The 21,074-nt window shown below is 37.3% G+C and overlaps 2 protein-coding genes across 6 annotated transcripts; one reads left to right on the top strand and one right to left on the bottom strand.

The window, feature by feature from the left end:
- Window positions 1-3,532: 3,532 nt before the first annotated feature.
- Window positions 3,533-13,865, top strand: b4galnt1a (beta-1,4-N-acetyl-galactosaminyl transferase 1a). Of its 3 annotated transcripts, none has more exons than XM_042003526.1 (12): window positions 3,533-3,862; window positions 9,097-9,157; window positions 9,253-9,464; window positions 9,564-9,746; window positions 10,747-10,853; window positions 10,977-11,014; window positions 11,120-11,300; window positions 11,586-11,678; window positions 11,767-11,954; window positions 12,047-12,187; window positions 12,646-12,883; window positions 12,980-13,865. In XM_042003526.1, the coding sequence occupies exons 2-12, from the start codon at window positions 9,137-9,139 to the stop codon at window positions 13,189-13,191; spliced, it is 1,614 nt and encodes a 537-aa protein (XP_041859460.1). In that variant the 5' UTR covers window positions 3,533-3,862; window positions 9,097-9,136; the 3' UTR covers window positions 13,192-13,865. The 3 variants fall into 3 exon arrangements, with proteins under 3 accessions (XP_041859460.1, XP_041859461.1, XP_041859462.1); XM_042003527.1 differs by having other exon boundaries at window positions 3,754-3,868; XM_042003528.1 differs by lacking the exon at window positions 3,533-3,862 and adding an exon at window positions 7,057-7,299.
- A 1,410-nt stretch (window positions 13,866-15,275) lies between these two features.
- slc26a10 (solute carrier family 26 member 10) lies at window positions 15,276-20,712 on the bottom strand. Of its 3 annotated transcripts, none has more exons than XM_042003523.1 (18): window positions 20,284-20,712; window positions 19,783-19,893; window positions 19,477-19,634; window positions 19,168-19,332; window positions 18,934-19,086; window positions 18,761-18,843; window positions 18,526-18,673; window positions 18,323-18,436; window positions 18,099-18,176; window positions 17,908-18,003; window positions 17,453-17,559; window positions 17,112-17,181; window positions 16,724-16,906; window positions 16,560-16,614; window positions 16,369-16,457; window positions 16,224-16,278; window positions 15,991-16,142; window positions 15,276-15,889 (listed from the first exon to the last, which is right to left on the bottom strand). In XM_042003523.1, the coding sequence occupies exons 1-18, from the start codon at window positions 20,546-20,548 to the stop codon at window positions 15,851-15,853; spliced, it is 2,121 nt and encodes a 706-aa protein (XP_041859457.1). In that variant the 5' UTR covers window positions 20,549-20,712; the 3' UTR covers window positions 15,276-15,850. The 3 variants fall into 3 exon arrangements, with proteins under 3 accessions (XP_041859457.1, XP_041859456.1, XP_041859458.1); XM_042003524.1 differs by having other exon boundaries at window positions 15,277-15,889; window positions 15,991-16,097; window positions 20,284-20,710; XM_042003522.1 differs by having other exon boundaries at window positions 15,991-16,278.
- Between the last annotated feature and the right edge of the window lie 362 nt (window positions 20,713-21,074).

Here is a 21,074-nt window from a genome sequence, read left to right as displayed (position 1 = left end):
TGCAATTTCCGTCTGGGATTGTTATTTTTCTTTCGTTCTCACTTTGGCCTCTTACTGCAACTTTAGTGTAGTCAACAGCACCGATTAGAGAAACCAGACATTGCTGCAAACTGCATTTTTTGTTTGCTTGTTCGCCCCTAGTGTAGGAAAGGTAATGTAACATTGTGACACACCAGTGATGCCCTCTAACATGTCTGACACATTACGGCTGAAGGTTGGCTGTGATATTGCCGACCTGTCAACCAGGTTCCCCTAGAAGGTGTCGGTTGCCAGAAAACCCAATGTTGCCATCACTTGCAGAGATACTGGCACAGTGTGGTTCCTCTTGGTGCTTCTCTGTAACGCCAGGCCCAAAGCATCACAGAGGTCCAAGAGCACAGCACACGGTGCTCTTGGACTGATTCATGAGCCTTTCAGTAAGTCTTGCTGGTCTCAGAAAATCCCTTCACTTCGGGGTCTCGCTTTATATTGTCTAGCAGTGCCAGAAAAGGCATTGTGCGTCTTTACGCTGTTTTATGCTGTTTTATATCCAAACACCAATTTTCTGAATAGCCACGGGTGGGGAAATTGTAGCCTGACTGACAAGCATTTTTCCATGGCGACCATGTTATTTTAATAGTTATATAATTTTTAATTTATCTGGCACATGTTGGCAGCAGACTTTCCATCTTATTTAGCGTGTATTTTATAATGTAAATTTTGTTTCACAATGACAGAACATATTTCAACGGTTAAGGTCCTTATCAATAACATCTCCCTTTCTTCTTTCAAATAATATAATATATAACAAGTGGTGTGAAAGGTAGTATTTGATTGTGCACAAATGTCTCACATTTCACATCATTTCTTTGATTTTATTCTGGGCCGTTGGTGTTGCAGTTTTTTTTCATATTTTGTGCGTACACAAGGATCATATTTGACATGGAGGTAGGGATATTCTCCCGTCAAGTTTGGTTTTTATAAATCCCAAAACTGACTATAATTGGCATACGCCGCTTTTTATACCTACGCTTTATATAAGCTTTATAAATGAGGCCTCTGGTCTGAAGATGCCCAATCAAGGGTGAAGATATTTATTTATGTATTTATTTACTTATTTATTTATTTGTTTGTTTATTTGTTTGTTTGTTTATCTACTTACTTATTTGTAACCTTTATTTAACCAGGAAAGTCCCATTGAGATTTAAAAACGTCTTTTCCAAGGGACTCCTGGCCAAGAGGCAGTAAAAAGTTCAACACACAGTTACAACATGCAAACAAACAACATTCATTTAACAGAGGTCATGAAAAACAATTGCAAGTTATTGAGGCAGTCTCTGATACTTTCAGCTTGGTTTTGAAGGCATTTAAGAGCAATAGCTCAGTCAATTTCCAGCCGTACTGCAACATGTTCCCAGCCAAAGGAGTTGCATGAAATAGGCTTTCTTTCCGAGCTCTGTGTGGGTAGAAGGAACGGAGAGCAACAAGTGATCATTTTAACGTAAAGAGAACAAATCAACAATTCTCTGTGTGATTAAAGCGCAAATGTAGGGAGGCAGTAGTCCAGACATAGCCTTGTAAATAAATGTGTACCAATGACCCTGCGTCCTAGTGGCCAGAAAGGGCCATCCCACTCGTGAAGACAAGTCACAGTGATTTGCATGGCTCTACAGTGAGTAATGAACCACAGAGAAGCATGATAAATCACGTCCACCATTTGAAGACAATAAGACAAAGCATTCACAAAAAAGAGATCACCATGCTCTATAAAAAAGTTGCAGTGACAAGACCTTTTTTTACTTCAAAAGAAAAATACAACTTATTGTGGAAGAAAAATCCCAATTTGAGTTTTACTTTCTTCACTGTGTGTGGTTTAAAAGTGAGGGAGTCGTCAGTAAAGACTCCAAGGTATTTGTATTGTAATTTCAGGCACTTTCTTATTAGAAAACAACATTAGCTTAGCCTTGTCAGCTTTGAGGACTAATTATAACTGAAGATGTGATTGCTAGACAGCAACAAAATCTTTCTGCAGGGTTTCAATATCCTGAGTAGGAGATATTTCATAACAGTAAATAACTGTATCATCAGCATAAAAATGCATATTAGCATCAGAGATATTTTCACCCAAGCCACTGATGTACAAAATAAATAGGAGGAGCCCCAAAACTGTACCCTGCAGCAACCCCTTTTGGACAACAACCAATTCAGAACAAAGGTCCTCATATTTAATGCATTGAGTCCTGTAATGAGGGCCGGCCCTGGGCATAGGTGACCTAGGCGGCCACCTAGGGCACCATCTGTTGGAAGGGGCGCCAAATTGCCGTCGATTTTTAAATTATTATTATTATTATTATTTTTTACGCTCATTTGATTTCCATTCCATTTCCTTAAATAACTAAACCAAACAATTAATGAAAATTTTAAAAAAGCTACAATATTCTGTGATAATGACAACCTCCTCACCTGACCTACTGCTCCTGCTGCTGCAGGCTGGCAGGTGAGACAGTGGAGGGAGAGGAGTTGCGCATCCAGGTTCGTAATGATAATACTGATGAATGATGTCGCCTTGTTGTGTCTTGCCAACAAGAAAATCATTAAAGAAAATTTATAATGAAAAGACAATCCAAGCCGTCAGGTGCTGCTTACAGAAAATGTAGGAAGGAGGAGGAGGGGAAAATGAGCCCAAATAGAGGTATGTCTAAGTTACTGAACATTAAGGCAGCATGTGTGTTAACTTTTCATTTCAATATTGACAGTGGGCTAACACTAGCTAAGATAGATGCTATTATGCCGTAACAATATCTGAACAACATAATAACTTAAGTACCACCTATATTATGCCATAAAAAGCATACATATCATAATGTCAAAATGACATAAAGTAAAGGTTTGATACGACATAAAAATCTTATAATTGTATTTGCAATGCAGTATGCAACTGTTTGATTATTGCAAGGCTAGGCTATTGCTATTTAATATTACTGCTATAAAATTTAAAGTAATGTGTTAATTTTGTATTTGTCTAGATACACTGAGAAAATTCTTGTAGCCACAACAGGCGCCTGTAGCTGCTGCTCATCGTCTTTACCTCTCTCTTTGAGGCTCTCGGTGAAGAATGTCAGTTAGTTCAACAAAGAGTAATGGCTGCATTACTATTACATTATATATATATATATATATATATATATATATATATATATATATATATATATATATATATATATATATATATATATGACATATGATTGAAAACAAGTATTAAATAATATTTTAAATAATATTTACTCTTGTAGTTTTGAGCTATTGTATTTGTATTTGTGAAGCTAAAAAGTTGAAACACATCTTAGACTCTAAAGCTCAAAATGCAGGGCTGCACTTCCTCTCTTTTGGCTGAAATTAGAACACACATTCAGCACCCCAGGCTGTGGTTAAGATGTTCGGGCAAGTGTGTTAAGAAAAACGGCTTTTTTCAACATGACCTTTTAAAGTAAAGAATATGCTCCCTGATCAAAGTCGATCTGAGCCTACGTCACAGTAAAGATGGTTGAGCAGGTGAAAAAAATTATAGTTTAAACAACAGGAACACGCTTTCCGACAAGAGTGGACTTCATCTTTTTCTTTTTTAGCTTTATCAAAAATGCCAGAAGGGTAATCCAAGTCTTTCTATCGCTACATTTCAGAGGAAAACCAGTGAAGGTTTGAACTGTTTTTACTGAATCTAGCTTATATTTTTTAATTAAAGATCTCAGAATTTTCTGGAAAAAAAAAAAAAGGATTCACTTTTGGATGCCCCTGACTCATCCTTTGATATAAGGGTAGTTGAAGGAACTTTAGACCCACCCAACACACAGACAGGACCAGGTTCTTCATCTCTTCAGAGAAAGTAAGTGTTGCTCCTCCGTTTAAATTGGACCTCATTATTGTTCATGTTTGTTCATTGTCAAGTAATAGATTTTATGCAAAGAAATGGCATTCTTCCCTTTCTACATTAGTCTGCAAAAAAGTTTAACTTGAAAAATCTCATTTGGTGTTAAATTTGGCTGGCTTTCTTTTTATTTATTTATTTATTTATTTATTGTGAAAGTTTTCCTTTTGAACAAAAACAAATTATAAGATGTAAAAGTTTAACTTATTTATCTGTTATCTGTCTTCTTGCTATTAGTCTCTTTGTTCTTTATAGTTCGTTGTTGAATGAGTACACTTTGATTCCAATTTCAAGTTAATTTTCGAGTTCAAATACTTTTATTGACTTTAAAAGAAAACTTTGTCCATAGACATCAAACAATAAATTCACAAACATAATGATATGATAAATTCACCAATATAAACCATGAAGGAAATAAAAAATAAACACTTAAAATAAAAGTAAAAAAAAGAAAAAATACATCCTTCACTAATTACAAATACCACAAATAAAACTACTAAAAAAGAATAAAAGCACAACACAAAATATGATCACTGTTGTAGAAGGATTACCAAGAGTCTTGAATGAGTAAAAGTATAACAAAATTTAGAGTCAGAACAGAACACAATGCACAAGGAATAAGTGTAATATAGGAACAATCAGTGTGAATACAATTAATAAATGAAAGAATAATTGTATATAGTAAAGGAAGTAATTATAGGTGTGATTATAATATAACACATAGAGCATAATAAGTAAAACTTCTTCCACAATCACCCAATAAAATAATAAAAATATCAATAAGGGATAAGAATACCTTGCTGTTTGAAAATGCTATTGCACAGGGAACCAAGAAGTTTTTAATCTGTTAGTTTCAAGTCTTGTGGTTCTATATCTGCAGCCTAAGGGAAGCAGTTTAAAGTTCTTTTGCAAAGGTTGGATCCAGTGTGCCATAATGCCTCTGGCTTTCCTCATCTGCCGCATGCCGCACATCCAGCAGATAGTGAAGACTGTGGGAGGCCTAATATTTTACGGGCCACCTTCACCACCCTGCTTAGCTTTGTTGAATCTTTGGTTCTAACACTATCAAACCAGGATATAATAGAAACCGTTGAAATTGATTAAACAAAAGAAGAGTAATCAACGTCTGTACTTCCTAAGGAAGTTACAGGTTTTTAATGTGGACAGAAAAATTATGACTCTGTAACTTAGGAAGTACAGGCGTTGATTACTTTTCTTAGTCACTGCCTCCATATTAGCATCAAATTTCAGATTGTTATCTAAAACCACACCAAGGTATTTGTACTCTTCAACCTGTTCTACGTCTTTACCATTCATTTTGGTAGTTTATTTAAGTGCAAATTTTTATTTGCATTTATATGTGTGCGTATATTCCTTGTTATTGCATTCATTTACTCTGTTGATCTTGTACTTAATGAATGTTATCTTAAATAATGAACTGTATATACTGTAATTAAATTAAGATTTGACTTATATGCAGTTCCTTTTTTTTATTATTGGTAAGCCTTTTATCTCTATGTGGTAAACAGATAACCCATGTCATAACATGGAATATGACGTGGAAATTCTCCATTGTGTTTCCGTACAGGTGTAGCAGTTGGTTGTCTGGTGTTAGTTTGGATTAAAGGATCGTTGCTTTCTATCTGTTTGACTCCTTTTTCTTTGTTTCAATTGTCCTGTTTTCAACAATAAGATGAAATAAGCTTGCAATTATAAGAGAAATCAGCTCTGGGTTTTCACTATACATGCTTACTTTGCTAGTTAAATGTAGTTTTTCTAAATTTGCATGATCAGTAAACAAGTTGAGACAACTTTGTCTTATTTTTAGACTTGAATGTATTTCTCAGCGAAGCAGTTGCATGTATGTTCATGGGGAGGAGCGGTTGTTTAGATGGTCGAGACAGGATGTAGGGTGAGTGGGGGTGGGTGAGGGGAGGAAGAGCTTGTACCTGGCGGCACTGGCAGCTGCCGACCTGTGCTCTGTGACTGTAGGGGGCTCTGGCTGGGGCCTTCCTCTGCCGTCCTCTGGGTGGGGTGGGAGTGTTGTTCGTGGTGGCGTGGTCGGGGTTCGTGTTTAACATGAGCAACAGGATCAACAGGATTGCTGTTGATCGGTCGGGTCTCTGGACCGCCCTAGTCTGCCTCTAGGCTCCGTAGAGGTGTGGTTGCATTTGCGCAGTCACAGTCATCTCTGATCAGTCCTCAGTCTTCATACTCTGCATGCTGACACTGTCACTGAGTTGCCCAATGAGCTTATACGCTAAAAGCTACTTTTCTTTTTTTAAATTAAATATCAACCCTGGCTGCCGGGACAGAATGGCTGTAGCCACGGAAGACAAAGAAGGCCATTGTGTGTGTGTGTGTGTGTGTGTGTGTGTGTGTGTGTGTGTGTGTGTGTGTGTGTGTGTGTGTGTGTGTGTGTTTCTGGTCTTTTGGTTGTTGTTGTTTTGTATGGATTTGTTTTGGTTTTTTTCCTACAGCTTTCCATCTCTTGTAGGAACTCCTGATGATTGTCAGCTTTGTTTTCCTGTAAAAGCCGTAGGAAATTCTCCATTTTGTTTCTGTACAGGTGTAACAGTTGGTTGTCTGGTGTTGGTTTGGATTAAAGGATTGTTGCCTTCTATCTGTTTGACTCTCTTTCTTTTTTCTAGTGTCCATTTGATTTTTTTCACTATTCTGCTTTTTTGCTGACCCATCCAGTCAGGTCCAGCAAGTTTATACAAATTCCATAATCAAAAATAAATAAATAAGATTAAAAAAAATAAATAAATCTGATTATCAAGAGGAGCCTTATACCAATAAAGCTCCCCTTGGCAAAGCAAATTTGTTTAGCCCAACACTATGCTGGACAGGTCAAGTTAAAAATAAAAATAAAAAATTGACTCCCGTTGTCATACAGAATAGTGACAACAAATGGTGCAAACAAATAAAAAATGCAATTCAACAATAAGATGAAATAAGCTTGCAATTATAAGAGAAATCAGTTCTGGGTTTTCACTATACATGCTTACTTTGCTAGTTAAATTTAGTTTCTCTAAATTTGCATGATCAGTAAACAAGTTGAGACAACTTTGTCTTATCTTTAGACTTCGTATTTTTCAGGGAAGCAGTTGCATGTATGTTGGTGGGAGAGAGAGGGAGTGGCAGACATAGCTGGGTGTCAGCAAAATGTGGAGCTGAGGTAGGAGCAGATTGGGCAAGAGTCTAACTAAAGGCAGAATGCAGAACAGGAGAGAGAATCGGTAGAATGAGAATCAGACTTATTGGCCGGAAAAGTAGCAGAAAACAAAATACTTGGAGCAGCGTTGTGACAACAGAATTCAAGAATGAAGTGAGTTTGACAGCAAGATAATTGTAGCAACAAAGCGCGGCAGGAAGAAAAGCCCAAACAGCAGGTAATCTACACATTTGTGGATTTCTCACTAAACTTAACAGACATTTAAAAGTGTAGAATCAGATATGAATATAGGCTTGTATTTTATGTTTTCTTTTTACTTCCTTTGATTTAAAAAAAATTAAAATCCTACTTGGTAAAGAAGGGGAACTTACCATGTAGCCTGCTGAGTCTCCTGATCATTTGTCTCTGGGCTTCAAAAAGGACTGTCTGCAGAGTCCTTTAAAGGTAAACTGGACAAATGAATGGGATTCAGCTAGTTATTTTACACTGTTGCAGACACTCTGAGGTGTGTTTGTATGGGTGTGTATCTGGCTTAAACTAATCAAACTCTGCCTACTAGGTCTCACATCTGAAGGTCTTTCTCACTCAGCAGTCTATTATGTTTTCACACATACTTGACCAGGTTTGGTTTTACAATGGATCACTGCAAGATAAACAGTATATTCAGTGACAGTATACAGTACATAAACAGTATCATTGAAAGCTGTGCTCTCCCACTATAATATGTGAATACTGTGGGTGTTTGTGCTGATGTGAATAATGGATTCATACATCAGCAACACTTTTATCGAGCTTCCAACAGCAGTTTAACACTCATTTCCTGTGATGAGTACTGATAACCCAAATAAAGGCACTGTCCAAGACTACCTGATAAAAGAAAGACATTAAATTAGTGATGCTGGTTTGACAGGGTTTCCAATAATTACGTTTCCAAGTGAACTTAAATTATTAATTGTTGCACAGGTTGTTTAACAAAAGGTGTTCATTTGAGGTATCCTTGTCAGTGTATGTGTGGTTCCGTTTGTGTGTTTTTTTGTGCATGAACATGGCAACAGGTGCATCACAGTCCCCTTTTATTTAAAGGTGTAGAAATTACACACCAAGTCATATGGTTTGCCATTATGTCCATTTTAGCCTAGCATTTCATGCCATGTACTGAGAGGATGACACCTTGCTCCGTACTGTTATGCTAACCCTAATCATTTGATGTATTATTTTAATGAGCTAAAATGCCTCTCTAACAGTTTAAAATATGTATAATGTCACATTAAAAGTGCCTGAAATGGTGTGCTATTTATATTTAGGTAAATTACTTAAACATGCATATCCATGCTAACCCCTGTGGTATGTTTTCAGTATTACTTGTAATTTATTATTTTTAATATTTATTACTTTTAATTCATTACTGTAATTTTTTTGTCTATTCTAAGAGACAGAAATGAGAGAGTTCTTGTTTTTGTAACTGTTCTGTCTGTGCATGAGTGTGGATGTCAGTGTGACTGCATGTGAGAGTGATAATAAATGTGTTTTTTGTGTGTGTGTGTGTGTGTGTGTGTGTGTGTGTGTGTGTGTGTGTTTGCGATGCTGCTTTGATGTGTGAAGGCTTGTTTAATTTTGATAGGCATAAATTGTTTTACCATGTAAAGCACTTTGTGTTGCCTTTGGTATGAAAAGTGCTTTATAAATTAAAATTATTTAATTTGAATCGATTTATGTGTTAAGTTGAAATGCAGACAAAGAAAAACAAGTTAGACAAAATGCATACTACAGCACAGCACTTGTGACTACATTATTGTACTAGACTGACATTTAAAGCACATCAAATCTTCATCAAATAGAGTTCATATTTGTCTGTGACGGGTACAAACATGTTTTGGGTTTACAAGATGTGTCACTCTTAAGGATCATCTCCCTGAGTATTTGAGCTATGTGGAGGTTATTCTGGCTCTATAAGGAAGTAAATGTTGTTTGCCTCCCAAATGTGTTTCACACGTTTGTGCTTCTACTTTTACAGATTTTTAATACTCCCATGAAGGACCAAAAACTATGCTCTGATGACATACTGGCAGTTCAAAGTCAGTAGATTCTTTGTGAAACACAAAATCTTTGTTTCTGACATTTCCCTTTGTCTTGTATACATTTTTGATATCTCTATACATTTTCTTTCTAGATGCATAAAAATTCTAAGAAGTATTTCAAATGGATCCTGGTCACTGGACTATTGTTGATAGTCCTTTATTATGTGACACCTTGGGCCACCTCAGGAGTTGACATACGGATGATACACGATGACCCAATGCAAAAACTCCACACGAGAATCCTTGGAGGCCTCATCAGTGATTATCCTGACATTGCCTACAAGATAAAGGAGGATGCGGCACGGTGTGTAATTTGCCCCATGTGACTGTTTTTCCAACATTTTTATCTAGATTAATTTTCTCAAAATCATTATTAACTTACTCCAAACAACTTTTGATGCAGTCGGTTGGCTCAAAATACATGTGTTTGTCTGGCTGGTGAGGAAACCTTTCATCTGCCCTTCGTCAAGCTGCTCTTCCCTCAAGTCTGGGCCCAAAACTTCCTGCATGAATTCTTAGAAACTCATCCTAACCCTGAGGGCATAAAGCAACAAAGAGCTCAGGAGTACAACAATTATCAAAGAAGGTACAGTTCAAATGAAAGCACAGTGAATACACTTTGTGTTATCATAACTTTTTTTTTCTGTTTTTATGTACATGCAAAAACTTGTCTGCATATTTCTAAAGCCCATACTTACAACTAGCTGGAGCTCTTCCATCCCACAGAAGGCACAGCCCATGAATAGTCTTCAAAAAGTTTTTTTTTTTTTTTTTTTGGTATCTTATGAGTCAAAATCACTGTTATGACACAAATTCTCCAGCCTGGCTGCTCGATTATGACCAAAATGCTTAAAAAGATTATTTGGATCAATATTTAGATGCGGAGCTTCCTCACTATTATTTATACATTTTGGAGAAAGTACTATGAAATAAGAGCACTAGCACATTCATATCTGACTGCATTCCTGCTAATGTACAAATCTTACGAAAACTCAACTCGACCTCCTCATTTAACCCAATTCAATTCATTGTGCCTTAAAACAAAATAATCTGCGAGATGTCTGTCATGCTTTTGACAGATTACAGCACAGAGAGATTTTCCATAGTGTTATGGAAGACATAAAACCCAACAATAACTGCTCTGAAGCTATATTTCTTCATGAGTTTGATTGGACAGAAATCAGCTTCCACCTTACAAAAGACTGCGCAGGCCTAGAGAATGGTATGAGTTTAAAGCAGTTTTCTGTTTAATTCCCGTTAATCGAGGTGTCACTCCAGGAATAAGCACACATTTTAAATATAGATCAGTCACACTCAGGGGAAGCCAAAATCATGACACTCTGATAAGCATATTCTTTAATTCGACATCTTCCATAAGTTCAGTTACACAACCACAACCATATAGCTTGAATTATTTTGGCTTGAAGGGCTGAATTTAATCTCAACAGTTTTGTTACCTGATTTGGTGCAGAGCCAAAACTATTCAGTGAAAGCACATTTTATTCTTGTTTAATCAAATATGAATGTGGTGTTTATTGTACAATACTAATTAGGTAATTAATCAATGCTTCAATATGTATTTAAAGATCCTACAGTCCAGCAGATGTGCTTATTGTAGCTGAGGCCAACAGTCCTCTTCAGTATCCCACCCAGGGTTTGGAGGTGCAACCACTCAAAACCATCCTCATTCCTGGTAAAGGCCTAATTAACATTGCACCATATCAAAGAAACTGCAACAGTCTTTTAAATGCTGCTTGTTAAAATATGTCAATATCATTCTGCTTTTCATCCTCCAATAATTCCTCTCTTTCGTCAGGTCTGGGTCTCAAAGAGGAAGCAAGATTAAACCATATAGTGAGTTATTTCACCAACTTTTCATCGTGTTTCGCTGTGTATTTTTTGTTTGTTTGTTTGTTTTTTCACCAAAGATTCTTATTGTTTGTTTTGCCCACTAAACAGGTATCATTGAGAGCAACAATGGGAACTTTTGATGTTGTTGCCACGGTAGACAAGGTGTCCATAAAAGGAGAGGGAGAGAAGCACATGACACTGTCAGGTCCTCTTCTCTCTGCTCTGAACAGGCAGTTGCAGTTCGTCTCCTACACAAACACCGTGTTCCACCCCAAGACAGCAGATTCAAGTAAAGTTGTCATGCTAATGCTATATGTTGATGTGAAATCTCATAGAACTTTTTGAGTATAAAAAGCAGAAAATCAGAAGTAATTGACCACTTTTTATTTCAATAAAGGTTGAAATATTATGATATGAATGGGTTAAGGAAGCAATAATAACACATGACCCTAATTTCTGAATAGCTTTTTATGAAGCGGCAGTGTATTGTGGTAATGTTTTCAAACTTATCTTTAAAAACGCAGAAGTACGCAGTTTTGTTTCACCTCATAAAGTTTTTTGCTTCCTTTTACAGTTGAGTTTGCAACTGAAGGTCACCAGTCATTTTTCATAATCAAAGTTGGACATAGAAATGCACCCAGACTTTACAACTCTGGTTACAACGGAGGTATTCATGCTGTAAATCTTAACAGTTTTGTTCAATGCAAAATGTGTGAAAATGTCATTGCTAGGTTGTTTTTCCTGTTTCTCCACAGAGTACAACATCTCTGCTCTGGTTACTATTGCCACAAAGACCTTTATACGCTATGACAAACTCAAAGATCTTATTGAAAGCATAAGGCAATATTATCCCACAGTCACTATAGTCATAGCAGATGACAATGAGCACCCACAGCCAGTGACTGGTCCTCACATTGAACATTACATTATGCCATTCGGAAAGGTAAAGACATTATCTTTTATTCATTGTAGTTTTCTGTTTGTGATTATCAAAATGTGAAATGAATGTGTGTTAATTCTTCTTTAAAAATGCAGGGTTGGTTTGCAGGAAGAAATTTGGCTGTATCTCAAGTGACTACCAAGTATGTGCTCTGGGTGGATGATGATTTCGTTTTCAGTGCAAACACCAGGCTGGACAAGATGGTGGATATTCTAGAGAAGACTACTCTGGATCTGGTGAGGTGCATGCCATGCAACATTAAAATATTTGGCACATGTCTATGGAATGTTTGGCATGCAACAATAACAGATGTATTTGTAAGAGAAAACAAAAATGAATAATGAATTATTAAGAATTAACATAAGAATGCATGTTGAAATAATTTGTAATTCAGTGAAGCTCACCTTTAAGTCATTAATCTTTGGACATATAAGTTTACCTTTCTTTAGCAAGAAGTTGATCAGTCACTGCATTGATTGAAGTTGTCTTTTAATTTGAGATTTTCAGCTTTTTCCCACCTTCCTTCTCTTTTTGAACTATATGGATCAGGGTAGTAGGTTTAACCTAACTTCAGCTAAAGTAGCTCTTACTCTGTCTTTTCATCATTTAGTGGTTTTACTCCACACATATGCCATAGTTTCTTGTGTTTTTGTTTAATGTATCCATGTATATAACATTATGGCTTAAACTTCAGGTTGGTGGTGCAGTGAGAGAGGTCACAGGTTACACTGCCACATATCGTCACACTATTTCAGTGGAGAATGGTGGAGAGGAAGGTGACTGTTTACATATTAGACTTGGGTATCATCATGTCATCGAGGGATTCCCTAACTGTGTGGTAGCAGATGCCGTTATCAACTTCTTTATGGCACGGACCGACAAAGTGCAGCAGGTTGGCTTTGACCCACGGATGTCACGACAGGGGCATTTGGGTTGGTACTTGTTTTATTTAAACATTTCTACACTCTCTTTATAGTTATTATATTGCAAAACTCTCTCTCTCTCTTTTTTTTTTTTTTACTTTTCAGAGTTTTTTCTTGATGCTTTGGGCTCCCTCCATATTGGCTCCTGTAGCGACATCATTGTAAATCACGCTTCAAAGATCCACCTGCCCTGGAGTAAATCCAGCTCAATGAAGAGCTATGAAAAGTTCCGATATTCATCAACTGATGTGAATAATAATCTTAAAAATGAACTCTTCTACTTCAAGAACAGGTTGAAGTGCATGACTAGCCAGTAAAAACTGGCTATCTGGTTGTTTAATATGAGGAAATGAGTTTTCTGTTTTTCTCAGGTAACTGAAAATAATGTTCTCAGAGACAGTTTCTCTCTCAGGTGGACTCAAATCTATGTCTGTCTTTAGATTCTTACTTCCTTTGTGTTGTTTATTTGAGCTGACAAATGGCTATGTTAGTTCTACTTTTGACTTGTTCTGTTTTATCTAATATGGGATTTTGTGATGATACTGATGAGATACTTCATTGGCCAGTTATGAATTTAATGCACTGATAAAGTGCTTAAAAAAATCTATATTTTTTTTATTAAAGCTTAAGCAAATTTAAGCTTGTGTTGCCTCACAGCTTTGATATACACAACAACTTTTGTGTACCAAAATAATTACTAAAGTCCAAGTATGCCTTGGAGGAGTTCTTGGGTTGAAAACAGAAGGTAAATTTGTTAAAATAAACTTTGTCTAAACTATTAGTCTGACTGTCTCAAAACATCATCAGTCTGGAGCAAAGTTTACTTGAAGAATATTTTGCAACACCCTTACTCAAAGGGGATTCTGGATGAAGTAAGATGTGTAATGCAGTGTTTTACTGGTGAAATAATACTCTGTGAGTTTTCATTTATCTGTTACACTGTGTGTATTCTATGTTTGGTTTCATGGGCTGCTGAAAAGTTGAAAAAATATATTAAATGAATAAATGAACATTGAATTGGATTGAAGATTAATGGGAACAACAATAATAATGCTGCATATGTCTTGGTCCCTTGGTGGAAAGTATGTGACGCCCTCATTCCAGTAGACAGTCATTACAATGTTTCACCACAAGATGGAAACAAACTATCAGGCAAAGATAGTTATGCATAACAAGTTGTTTCAATTGATAGAAAGTGCCTAAAATCAGTGTGCATTTTCAGCTATTTCAGTATTTATTTAACTTATTAGAAGATATTATTGTTTCATATCATCTTGGGGTTAAATTTTTCCCTATGATTTGTAGAAAGAAGTCACAGAGTCATATAAATGTGCACAGAAAAATGTTTTTGTTAAATTCAGCTATTAAACTAAAGTAACTTTATGTACATTGTGTAAGCATGCTTAATTTTCCTGTTTTTGCAGCATTAGCTGTAACACCTGTCAAAGTTTTGTCTTTAAATGGTCGACCTTTCTTGTGGATCTTGCATATTTCTTGTTGTTTTTGTCTGTTTGTTTGTTTGGATGCTTGATTGTCTAACATAAGCCTACATGTGTGTTCATGTTAGTAGGCCTTGCGGTGGAATTTGGATTAGTAAACATTTGGCCACATATTTGTGCACCATGTTCTAATTGAAGTGGACTACTTCCTGCCAATTAGTGAAACACTCCTCGAGCTTTAAAGGGAAAACCCAGAGGGTAGAGTGTCTAGAGGCCTCTTTGAAATATGCACAGAAAAAAAATTAATAACTTAGCTACACAACATCAAGCAAGGAAATAATTAGCTTTATTTTGTCCCGGTTCTGAACCCACAGTACGAATAGTTTTATCAGGTCAAGGTAACAGGATTGAGATGAGCAGCGAGAAGAAACTGTTCCACAGTCACACAGGAGAGGGCAGCATGGCAATAAGATAACTCATGACTCATTAATGTGAAAAGAAAGAAAAGGAAAATGTTTTGCCCAAATCCACCTTTCTTTGTAAGTAGGAAAAACTGAACGCACCAAAATTTCACCAATTAATTCTTTTTTTTGTTTGTTTTGTTTTGTTTGTTTTTTATTTTATTTTTTTTATTATTTTATTTATGTGTGTTGAATAATATTGTAATTTTCAGAACTAATGTCTGTCTTTTTTGCCTTAAAACAGGGCAAGTTTATGGGGGGGGGGGGGGGGGGGGGGATTTGAATCTGAAAGTATCAGCATTTTTTTCTCTCTGCAAAGCAAAGACACAAAAATCTACTCTGTCTCACCAGATAGACTGCTCTTCTTCCCTCTTCATAATCTGGCAATACATGCTTCATATTCCATAATGTTTTCTCCTTAAATGTATTCATTTCTAATAGCTGTAGTCACCAAAAGGAAAAAAAACACTCTGTCGAAACCTAATGCCCAAAGGTATCGAATATTTATTGTTTGTGCTTTATACTTTAATGAGAAAAAAATAATAATCCAAGTTCATTGTGTGGCATCACGTTTATTTTCTTAAAAGCCACTGGATGGCATGGCTGCTGTATACAGGTCATTCATTAAGTCTTTGGTTTAGTGTCTCAAGTTAAAATACAGAGTATTTAAAGTCAGTATGTAATGGCCTTTACTGTATACAGTGGCATCTTCAAACATATAAATAGTATTTTAACAAACTATGCAGTGCACATATTTGTATAGCAAACAATAGTAACTAAATAAATATTACAATGCCAAAGTACATCATAAATGACAAAAAAAAGGTTTATTAAAGTTATTTAAGTGTGCTAGAGTGAATCCAAAAACCTGCAAAAGAACTGGTAACACTGTAATGTAAAAGTTGTAGTAATTCATGGTGCTACAATAGGCTACTGCTTCTTTGAAACACTAGTATACAGTACAAGCTGGACCGAATACCAGAAAGCTCCTGCTCAGCTGACAGACATTCCTAGTCGTTGTGCCCTCTTCCAGACACTTGGCCAAGGTGAGCATGACTCATCATTATTCTTCCAACTCACACCCAAACTGTTGTGTTGTTCTCTGGAGGTTTTTCCTACAACAGACGACAGCAGTATTATCATCTATTTCTTTTTACAGTGAGTCAAGTAATAAAAAAATAATGCAAACTGTTTGTAAAATGATATTGATCTCTACCCTCTGTTGTTGAATATACATCACAGCATCATGAACAGTTACAAAAATATGTTGAGGGTTCATGTGGTTCATCAGACCACAGGATGTCAGGATCTTTAGGACACCCTCTGTGGGGATTGATAGTAGCAGTTTATATGTGTCATGAAATTTGTCTGAAAATTGAACATGACGTAGAGACAGATTATAACAGAAAAACCACAATGAAACAAATATTATGGATAAACAAGTCTTACCATTGCAGTTTGCCAAATACACATGAACTCCACATTTCTGGCACTCGGTGCACATCTACAAAAAACCAGAACCCGTCAAAGTAAATGAAAGAGCGGGGGAGGGAACCAATGAGGTGTAACTTTGTTGTTTTTTTTGCTGACTAACCTGTGTGAAGAGCCGTGCTCCTGCAACATCAACAAATATCACGCTGCTGCAATCAATCAGCACAGCCTGAACATCACTCTCAGATGTTTCTGCATAGAAACAGAATCGATTATCGTACCATGATCTGCAGCATAAGAAAATGTAAACTCAGTGATCTAAACCTAGTTTGTTTTACAAAAAGAATTATTTACCTGATTTAAAGAACTCATTTTCTAAAGAAAACGATGTATTTGCAATACCTCTCTCCTATAGTGCAGCATAGGAAGACAACAAGAAGAAACTGAAATTAAGTTGCATTATGTCATAAAATCTGTACATTATTTTGTCTAAACTAATATGCAGATTGCAGTCATACCACAGTGTTGACGGCAATCTCTCTCTCCCGTTTTTCCATGGCTTTCCTGGCCTTCTCCTGGCTGCGGATCTTCTCTGGCGTCAGGCCCAACAGCTTACTCATTTGTTCTCTGAAGAAGCTACGGTTGCCGTAGAAAATGGGTCCGTTATAAGTGAGGATTTTCACTCCAGGCACTTCATTACACTGAAGAGAAAACGGGATAGTCTCATCTTTATTCTTTCAGGAAACTCTTGCTGAGTCATCTATGAGACTGTAGTTATTTCTTGGTACTAAAATAAGAAAATGTAATCTTTTTTACATGTAATTATATCTCATGTCTTTTAGTTCAATGCCTGATGATAGTTGACATTTTGTGCCCAATAAAAAAATAACCAGAGACCATGCTCACCTTGCTGTGGTTCTCCAGAGGTTTGTATATTTCTGTGTTGCTTGCTCGTCCAAGTACTGAGCAACCAGCCCTGTTGAATCATTGGCCATCAGTTTCATATTAAAGTGACATATTATGATATATGATCTACTTAGCCTGCCTGTAAGACAAATACATTTGTTTCTTCAAATTTATAGTCCCTGCAATAAAATTACTGGCACATAAATTTTGCTGTATATGTGAATTTGCTGCGAATGAGATTTACCAGATGTGCACGGAATTTCTGACAGCCTGAACTCTTGCAAAAGCTGCTGCTGCAAGACAGCATCTCAGTTTTTATGCTGAGGGAAAAGAAGATGTACCTTTGTGTGCGGCAAATTACGGTCATCATAGAGAAAACCACTCCAATAGCCAGGCCGAGGTCCACATTGAGTACCACCACAGACAGCCAGGTTACAACCCAAACCATCTGCACAAAGACAGAAACACAATAACACACAACATAACAATTAACAAAGGAAGCATGTCTGTGTAAATAATGCCTTATTCTTGCCAAGCAGTCACCATGAAAGTGCAAGGATCAAGACAATTTATCAGCTGTCTTCCCTTTGCTCTACAAGCCCGACATTCCATGACTTGATTAATATTTGTTGGATGCATTTATTGTTCAGAAGTACACACATCATCAATTTGTCAACAGGCAACTAAGTTCATAGAATATAAACTAAGCTGGGGAGCTAATTAGCCCTATTTTTATTTTCTGTTGTTTGGTTGTGCATTAGAAGCACACTCTCATATTACTATTTTATAGACTCACAAAATCAAGCTTGCTGATTCTCCACAGCTCAGGTAAGTCTTTGAACTGCAAGAACATCTGCCTGAGGCTGGTAACATTGATGCATGCCAGCACTGCCTGAAGACAGAGACAGAGGACAACATAAGTGAAAATACCCTCTCTTTGTTTTTGGTATTTTGTTTTGTGCATGCACAGATTTGAGATAAGCTCACCTTGGGTAAGAAGTAGAACAGAGGTCCAATCAGCAGCAGGACAATAAGGACAACCAGACTGGTGAACAAACCAGAGAGCTGCAGGAGGTTATATCCAAGTTAGATGTGGTGGCAAACGCAGGTTCCAATATCCAAATTACTATTCTTTCTTTCTCTTTGTGTGACCCCTGTTTATATATGAGCTGCAGTCATGAAGAAGCTACGTCATACACCATGCATAATACCTGCGTGTGTCCTCCAGCACTCTCGAGAATGTTAGTGGTAGCCAAAGTGGCTGAGCTGGGAAAGCAGGTGAAAAAGGAGGAAACTGTGTTGGAGATTCCATGAGCCAACAGCTCCTGAAATCAACCAAATATTCAGTTGAAAATAAAAACAGATTGGCATGAACCTAATCTTCACAATGTGCTTTAATATTCTGATATTTTACCTGGTTTGGATGAATAGAATATCCATGTTTGTCAGCATAAATCATTGCCAGTGAAACAGACACAGCATATCCAACAAACGTTATGGCTACTGTGTCTCCAGCAATGGCAGGAAAAGTGTGAAAAGCAGGCAACTTGGGGCTTGGGAATCTGAGGATAGGAAAATGAGTAAACATTAGACAAAGTACTGGTAATTACTGCTATAAATTTACTTTTATTTTTAATGGTTAAGGTTACCCAGCAGGGATATGGCCAACTATCTCAATCTTGTAAGTAGAGTCTAGTGAGGAAGCATAGGCCACACATGTAGCAATAATGACCTAAAGAATAGAGCACAAACCATAATTTGAACCTTTTTCATTGCATTGTGGTTATTAAATTTATATATTGTAAGAATTCATCTGACTGACTGTAAGGATCTCCACAGGAATGGGTGTACGAAGGCGGTGGCGATAACGTGTGTTGATCTCTTTGACAGGAACCAGGACAGCCAAACACACCAAAGAGATCAGTAGCTCGGCCATGTTAGTGTGAGACATGTTCTCCATCACTGATGCTAAAGTCTGAGCACAACAATCAGTAAGCAGACTCTTTTCTCCGATAACAATTTAGGATAGCACATCAAAACATTACACAACAATCACCTTAAAGAGGGAGAAGGCCCCAGTGTGACGAGGGAGCCGCAGGCCCAGCATGCTTTGCAGCTGTGAGACGGTGACATGGAAAGCAGCAGCGCTGGTGAAAGCCTTCACAATTGGCTCTGACAGATAGGTGGAGAGGAAGCCCAGCTGAAGACCAAACATACAGAGCTGGGACACAAGACATTACATGGGATTAATAAAATAACAGAATCGAGTCTGATGCTCACAGATACAAATCTGCTGTCCTGCTTGCAAGATATCTGAATTAATTTTCAGGCGTTTAGACAATGTGACTTTCTGCATCTGTCTTACCATAATGATTCCTGAGAGAAGTGCCACAGCTGAGGCCACGCCAATTCTCTGGCCTTCAAAGTCTGCTGCTTCAGATGAGCTGGAGTTCATCTCCAGAGGAGTAGGAACCAGTTGCTCCACTACAGAGCCAGTCATCAGACTCACTACAGCAAAGGTACCTGAGAAGGTAAGATCAGCTTGGTGAGTGTGTAGATCACACTTACATTACCTCTGATTCTAAAAATAGCACCCTCAAAACAAATATGTTGTTGTTTATGTCTACCACAGTTTCCTATAATACAGATGCTGTGCAGATTCATTTCTTACCTGTGGACACATGGCGACCTGTGCCAAAAATCATATACAGGACAACAGGGAAGAAGGATGTGTAAAGGCCAAATATTGGGGCTACTGATGTAAGTAATGCAAAGGCCATGCCTGTTTAGGAAAAGACAATAAGATAGACAAGACCATTAATTAATAACAAGGTCTTTCTTTCTTTTAAAATGGTTAAAAAAAACAATAATAAAAAATTTTAAAAAAAAACTTTAGTTCTGACACTAACGCTGGGAACACGCGGTGTAAAATGAGCGCACAAAGACTTTTAACTTTAAAAGTTAAAAGTAAATTCTAACATTTTTATAAATAATTGCTTCACATTCAAAGCAGACATATCAATAGGGGATTATAATATTAACAAAAATTAATAACTTATTATTTAAATGTTGAGCAGTAAGTAACTTAAATAACGGAACCCTAGAGAAAACTGAGTATTGATTAACCTGTTTATCTGTCTGACAGTGAGTTTCTGAAGGTGAGTTTACTGACCCTGGGGAATGTGGAGAATACCAACAGTCAGCCCAGCAATGGTATCTCCTAAAATCCATTTCTTCAGTCTGTATCTCGGCAGCCAGCTGAAAATGGGAACTCTTTCCCTCAACAGGTGAAAGCAGGTTCGACCAGAACACCTGACCTTCCCGGCGAGCTTCTCCCGGAGCCGCAAACTTCCACTTGTGTTATCATCGGAGCCGTAAGCCTGCTTGAAGCGGTCCTCCGTGTAAACGTTCCTGTACACGGCCACAGAAAAGCTCATGATGTTCCTCCACTGATGATTGCTAACCAGAGAGCGCTTTGGCTGCAACAGTTAGTGTTTTCAGTTGCAATTCATATATAGCAGAGACTGCCCTGACCTCAGGAGCCATTACATTTTCCTGTCAGACTCTTCTTAGCCAATCATTTTTTTTTTCTTTTTCTTTTTTTTTTTTGTTACAGTATCAACTATTTTCACGTGTTCTGTCTGCTTCGGACAACATAAAGGTGTGCTGGGTCATTTTTACGGAGATCCTCTGGGTCCTACTGCTAAAAGTTTTATTTTTTTCCAGCAGAGTCATACAAGCAGGCTGCCCCGCACTCACAATCCCTCCTGCACAGATACACACCTCCAGCACTGCTAAGCGGTAGGTGCGCGCGCTCAGAGGAGGCACATTTGATACAATGTGCAGCTCTGTGAAACGCCCAGAGAGATCAAAGTTGTATTGTTGATGGAGCTGAGGTGTAACCTCAAACCTTGTCTGTTAGCAAGGAGTTCATTTCCGAGAGGCATGAATGGCTGTAATGGG

Source organism: Melanotaenia boesemani, chromosome 13, assembly GCF_017639745.1.
Source record: "Melanotaenia boesemani isolate fMelBoe1 chromosome 13, fMelBoe1.pri, whole genome shotgun sequence".
In the NCBI taxonomy this organism is placed as follows: domain Eukaryota; kingdom Metazoa; phylum Chordata; class Actinopteri; order Atheriniformes; family Melanotaeniidae; genus Melanotaenia; species Melanotaenia boesemani.
Note: the sequence above shows the minus strand (reverse complement) of the source record. Positions and strands in the feature narration are given on the sequence as shown.

What these genes read in the sequence shown, in the direction of transcription:
- b4galnt1a (XM_042003526.1), top strand. Translation starts at nt 9,137, where the DNA reads ATGACATACTGGCAGTTCAAA. An exon ending in TGACATACTGGCAGTTCAAA is followed by an intron (nt 9,158 to 9,252) that starts GTCAGTAGATTC and finishes TTTTCTTTCTAG; the next exon opens with ATGCATAAAAATTCTAAGAA. An exon ending in CAACTCTGGTTACAACGGAG is followed by an intron (nt 11,679 to 11,766) that starts GTATTCATGCTG and finishes GTTTCTCCACAG; the next exon opens with AGTACAACATCTCTGCTCTG.
- slc26a10 (XM_042003522.1), bottom strand. Translation starts at nt 20,548, where the DNA reads ATGAGCTTTTCTGTGGCCGTGTACAGGAACGTTTACACGGAGGACCGC. An exon ending in TTCCTGTGGAGATCCTTACA is followed by an intron (nt 18,844 to 18,933) that starts GTCAGTCAGATG and finishes TCTATTCTTTAG; the next exon opens with GTCATTATTGCTACATGTGT. An exon ending in GTTGGCCATATCCCTGCTGG is followed by an intron (nt 18,674 to 18,760) that starts GTAACCTTAACC and finishes TCCTATCCTCAG; the next exon opens with ATTCCCAAGCCCCAAGTTGC.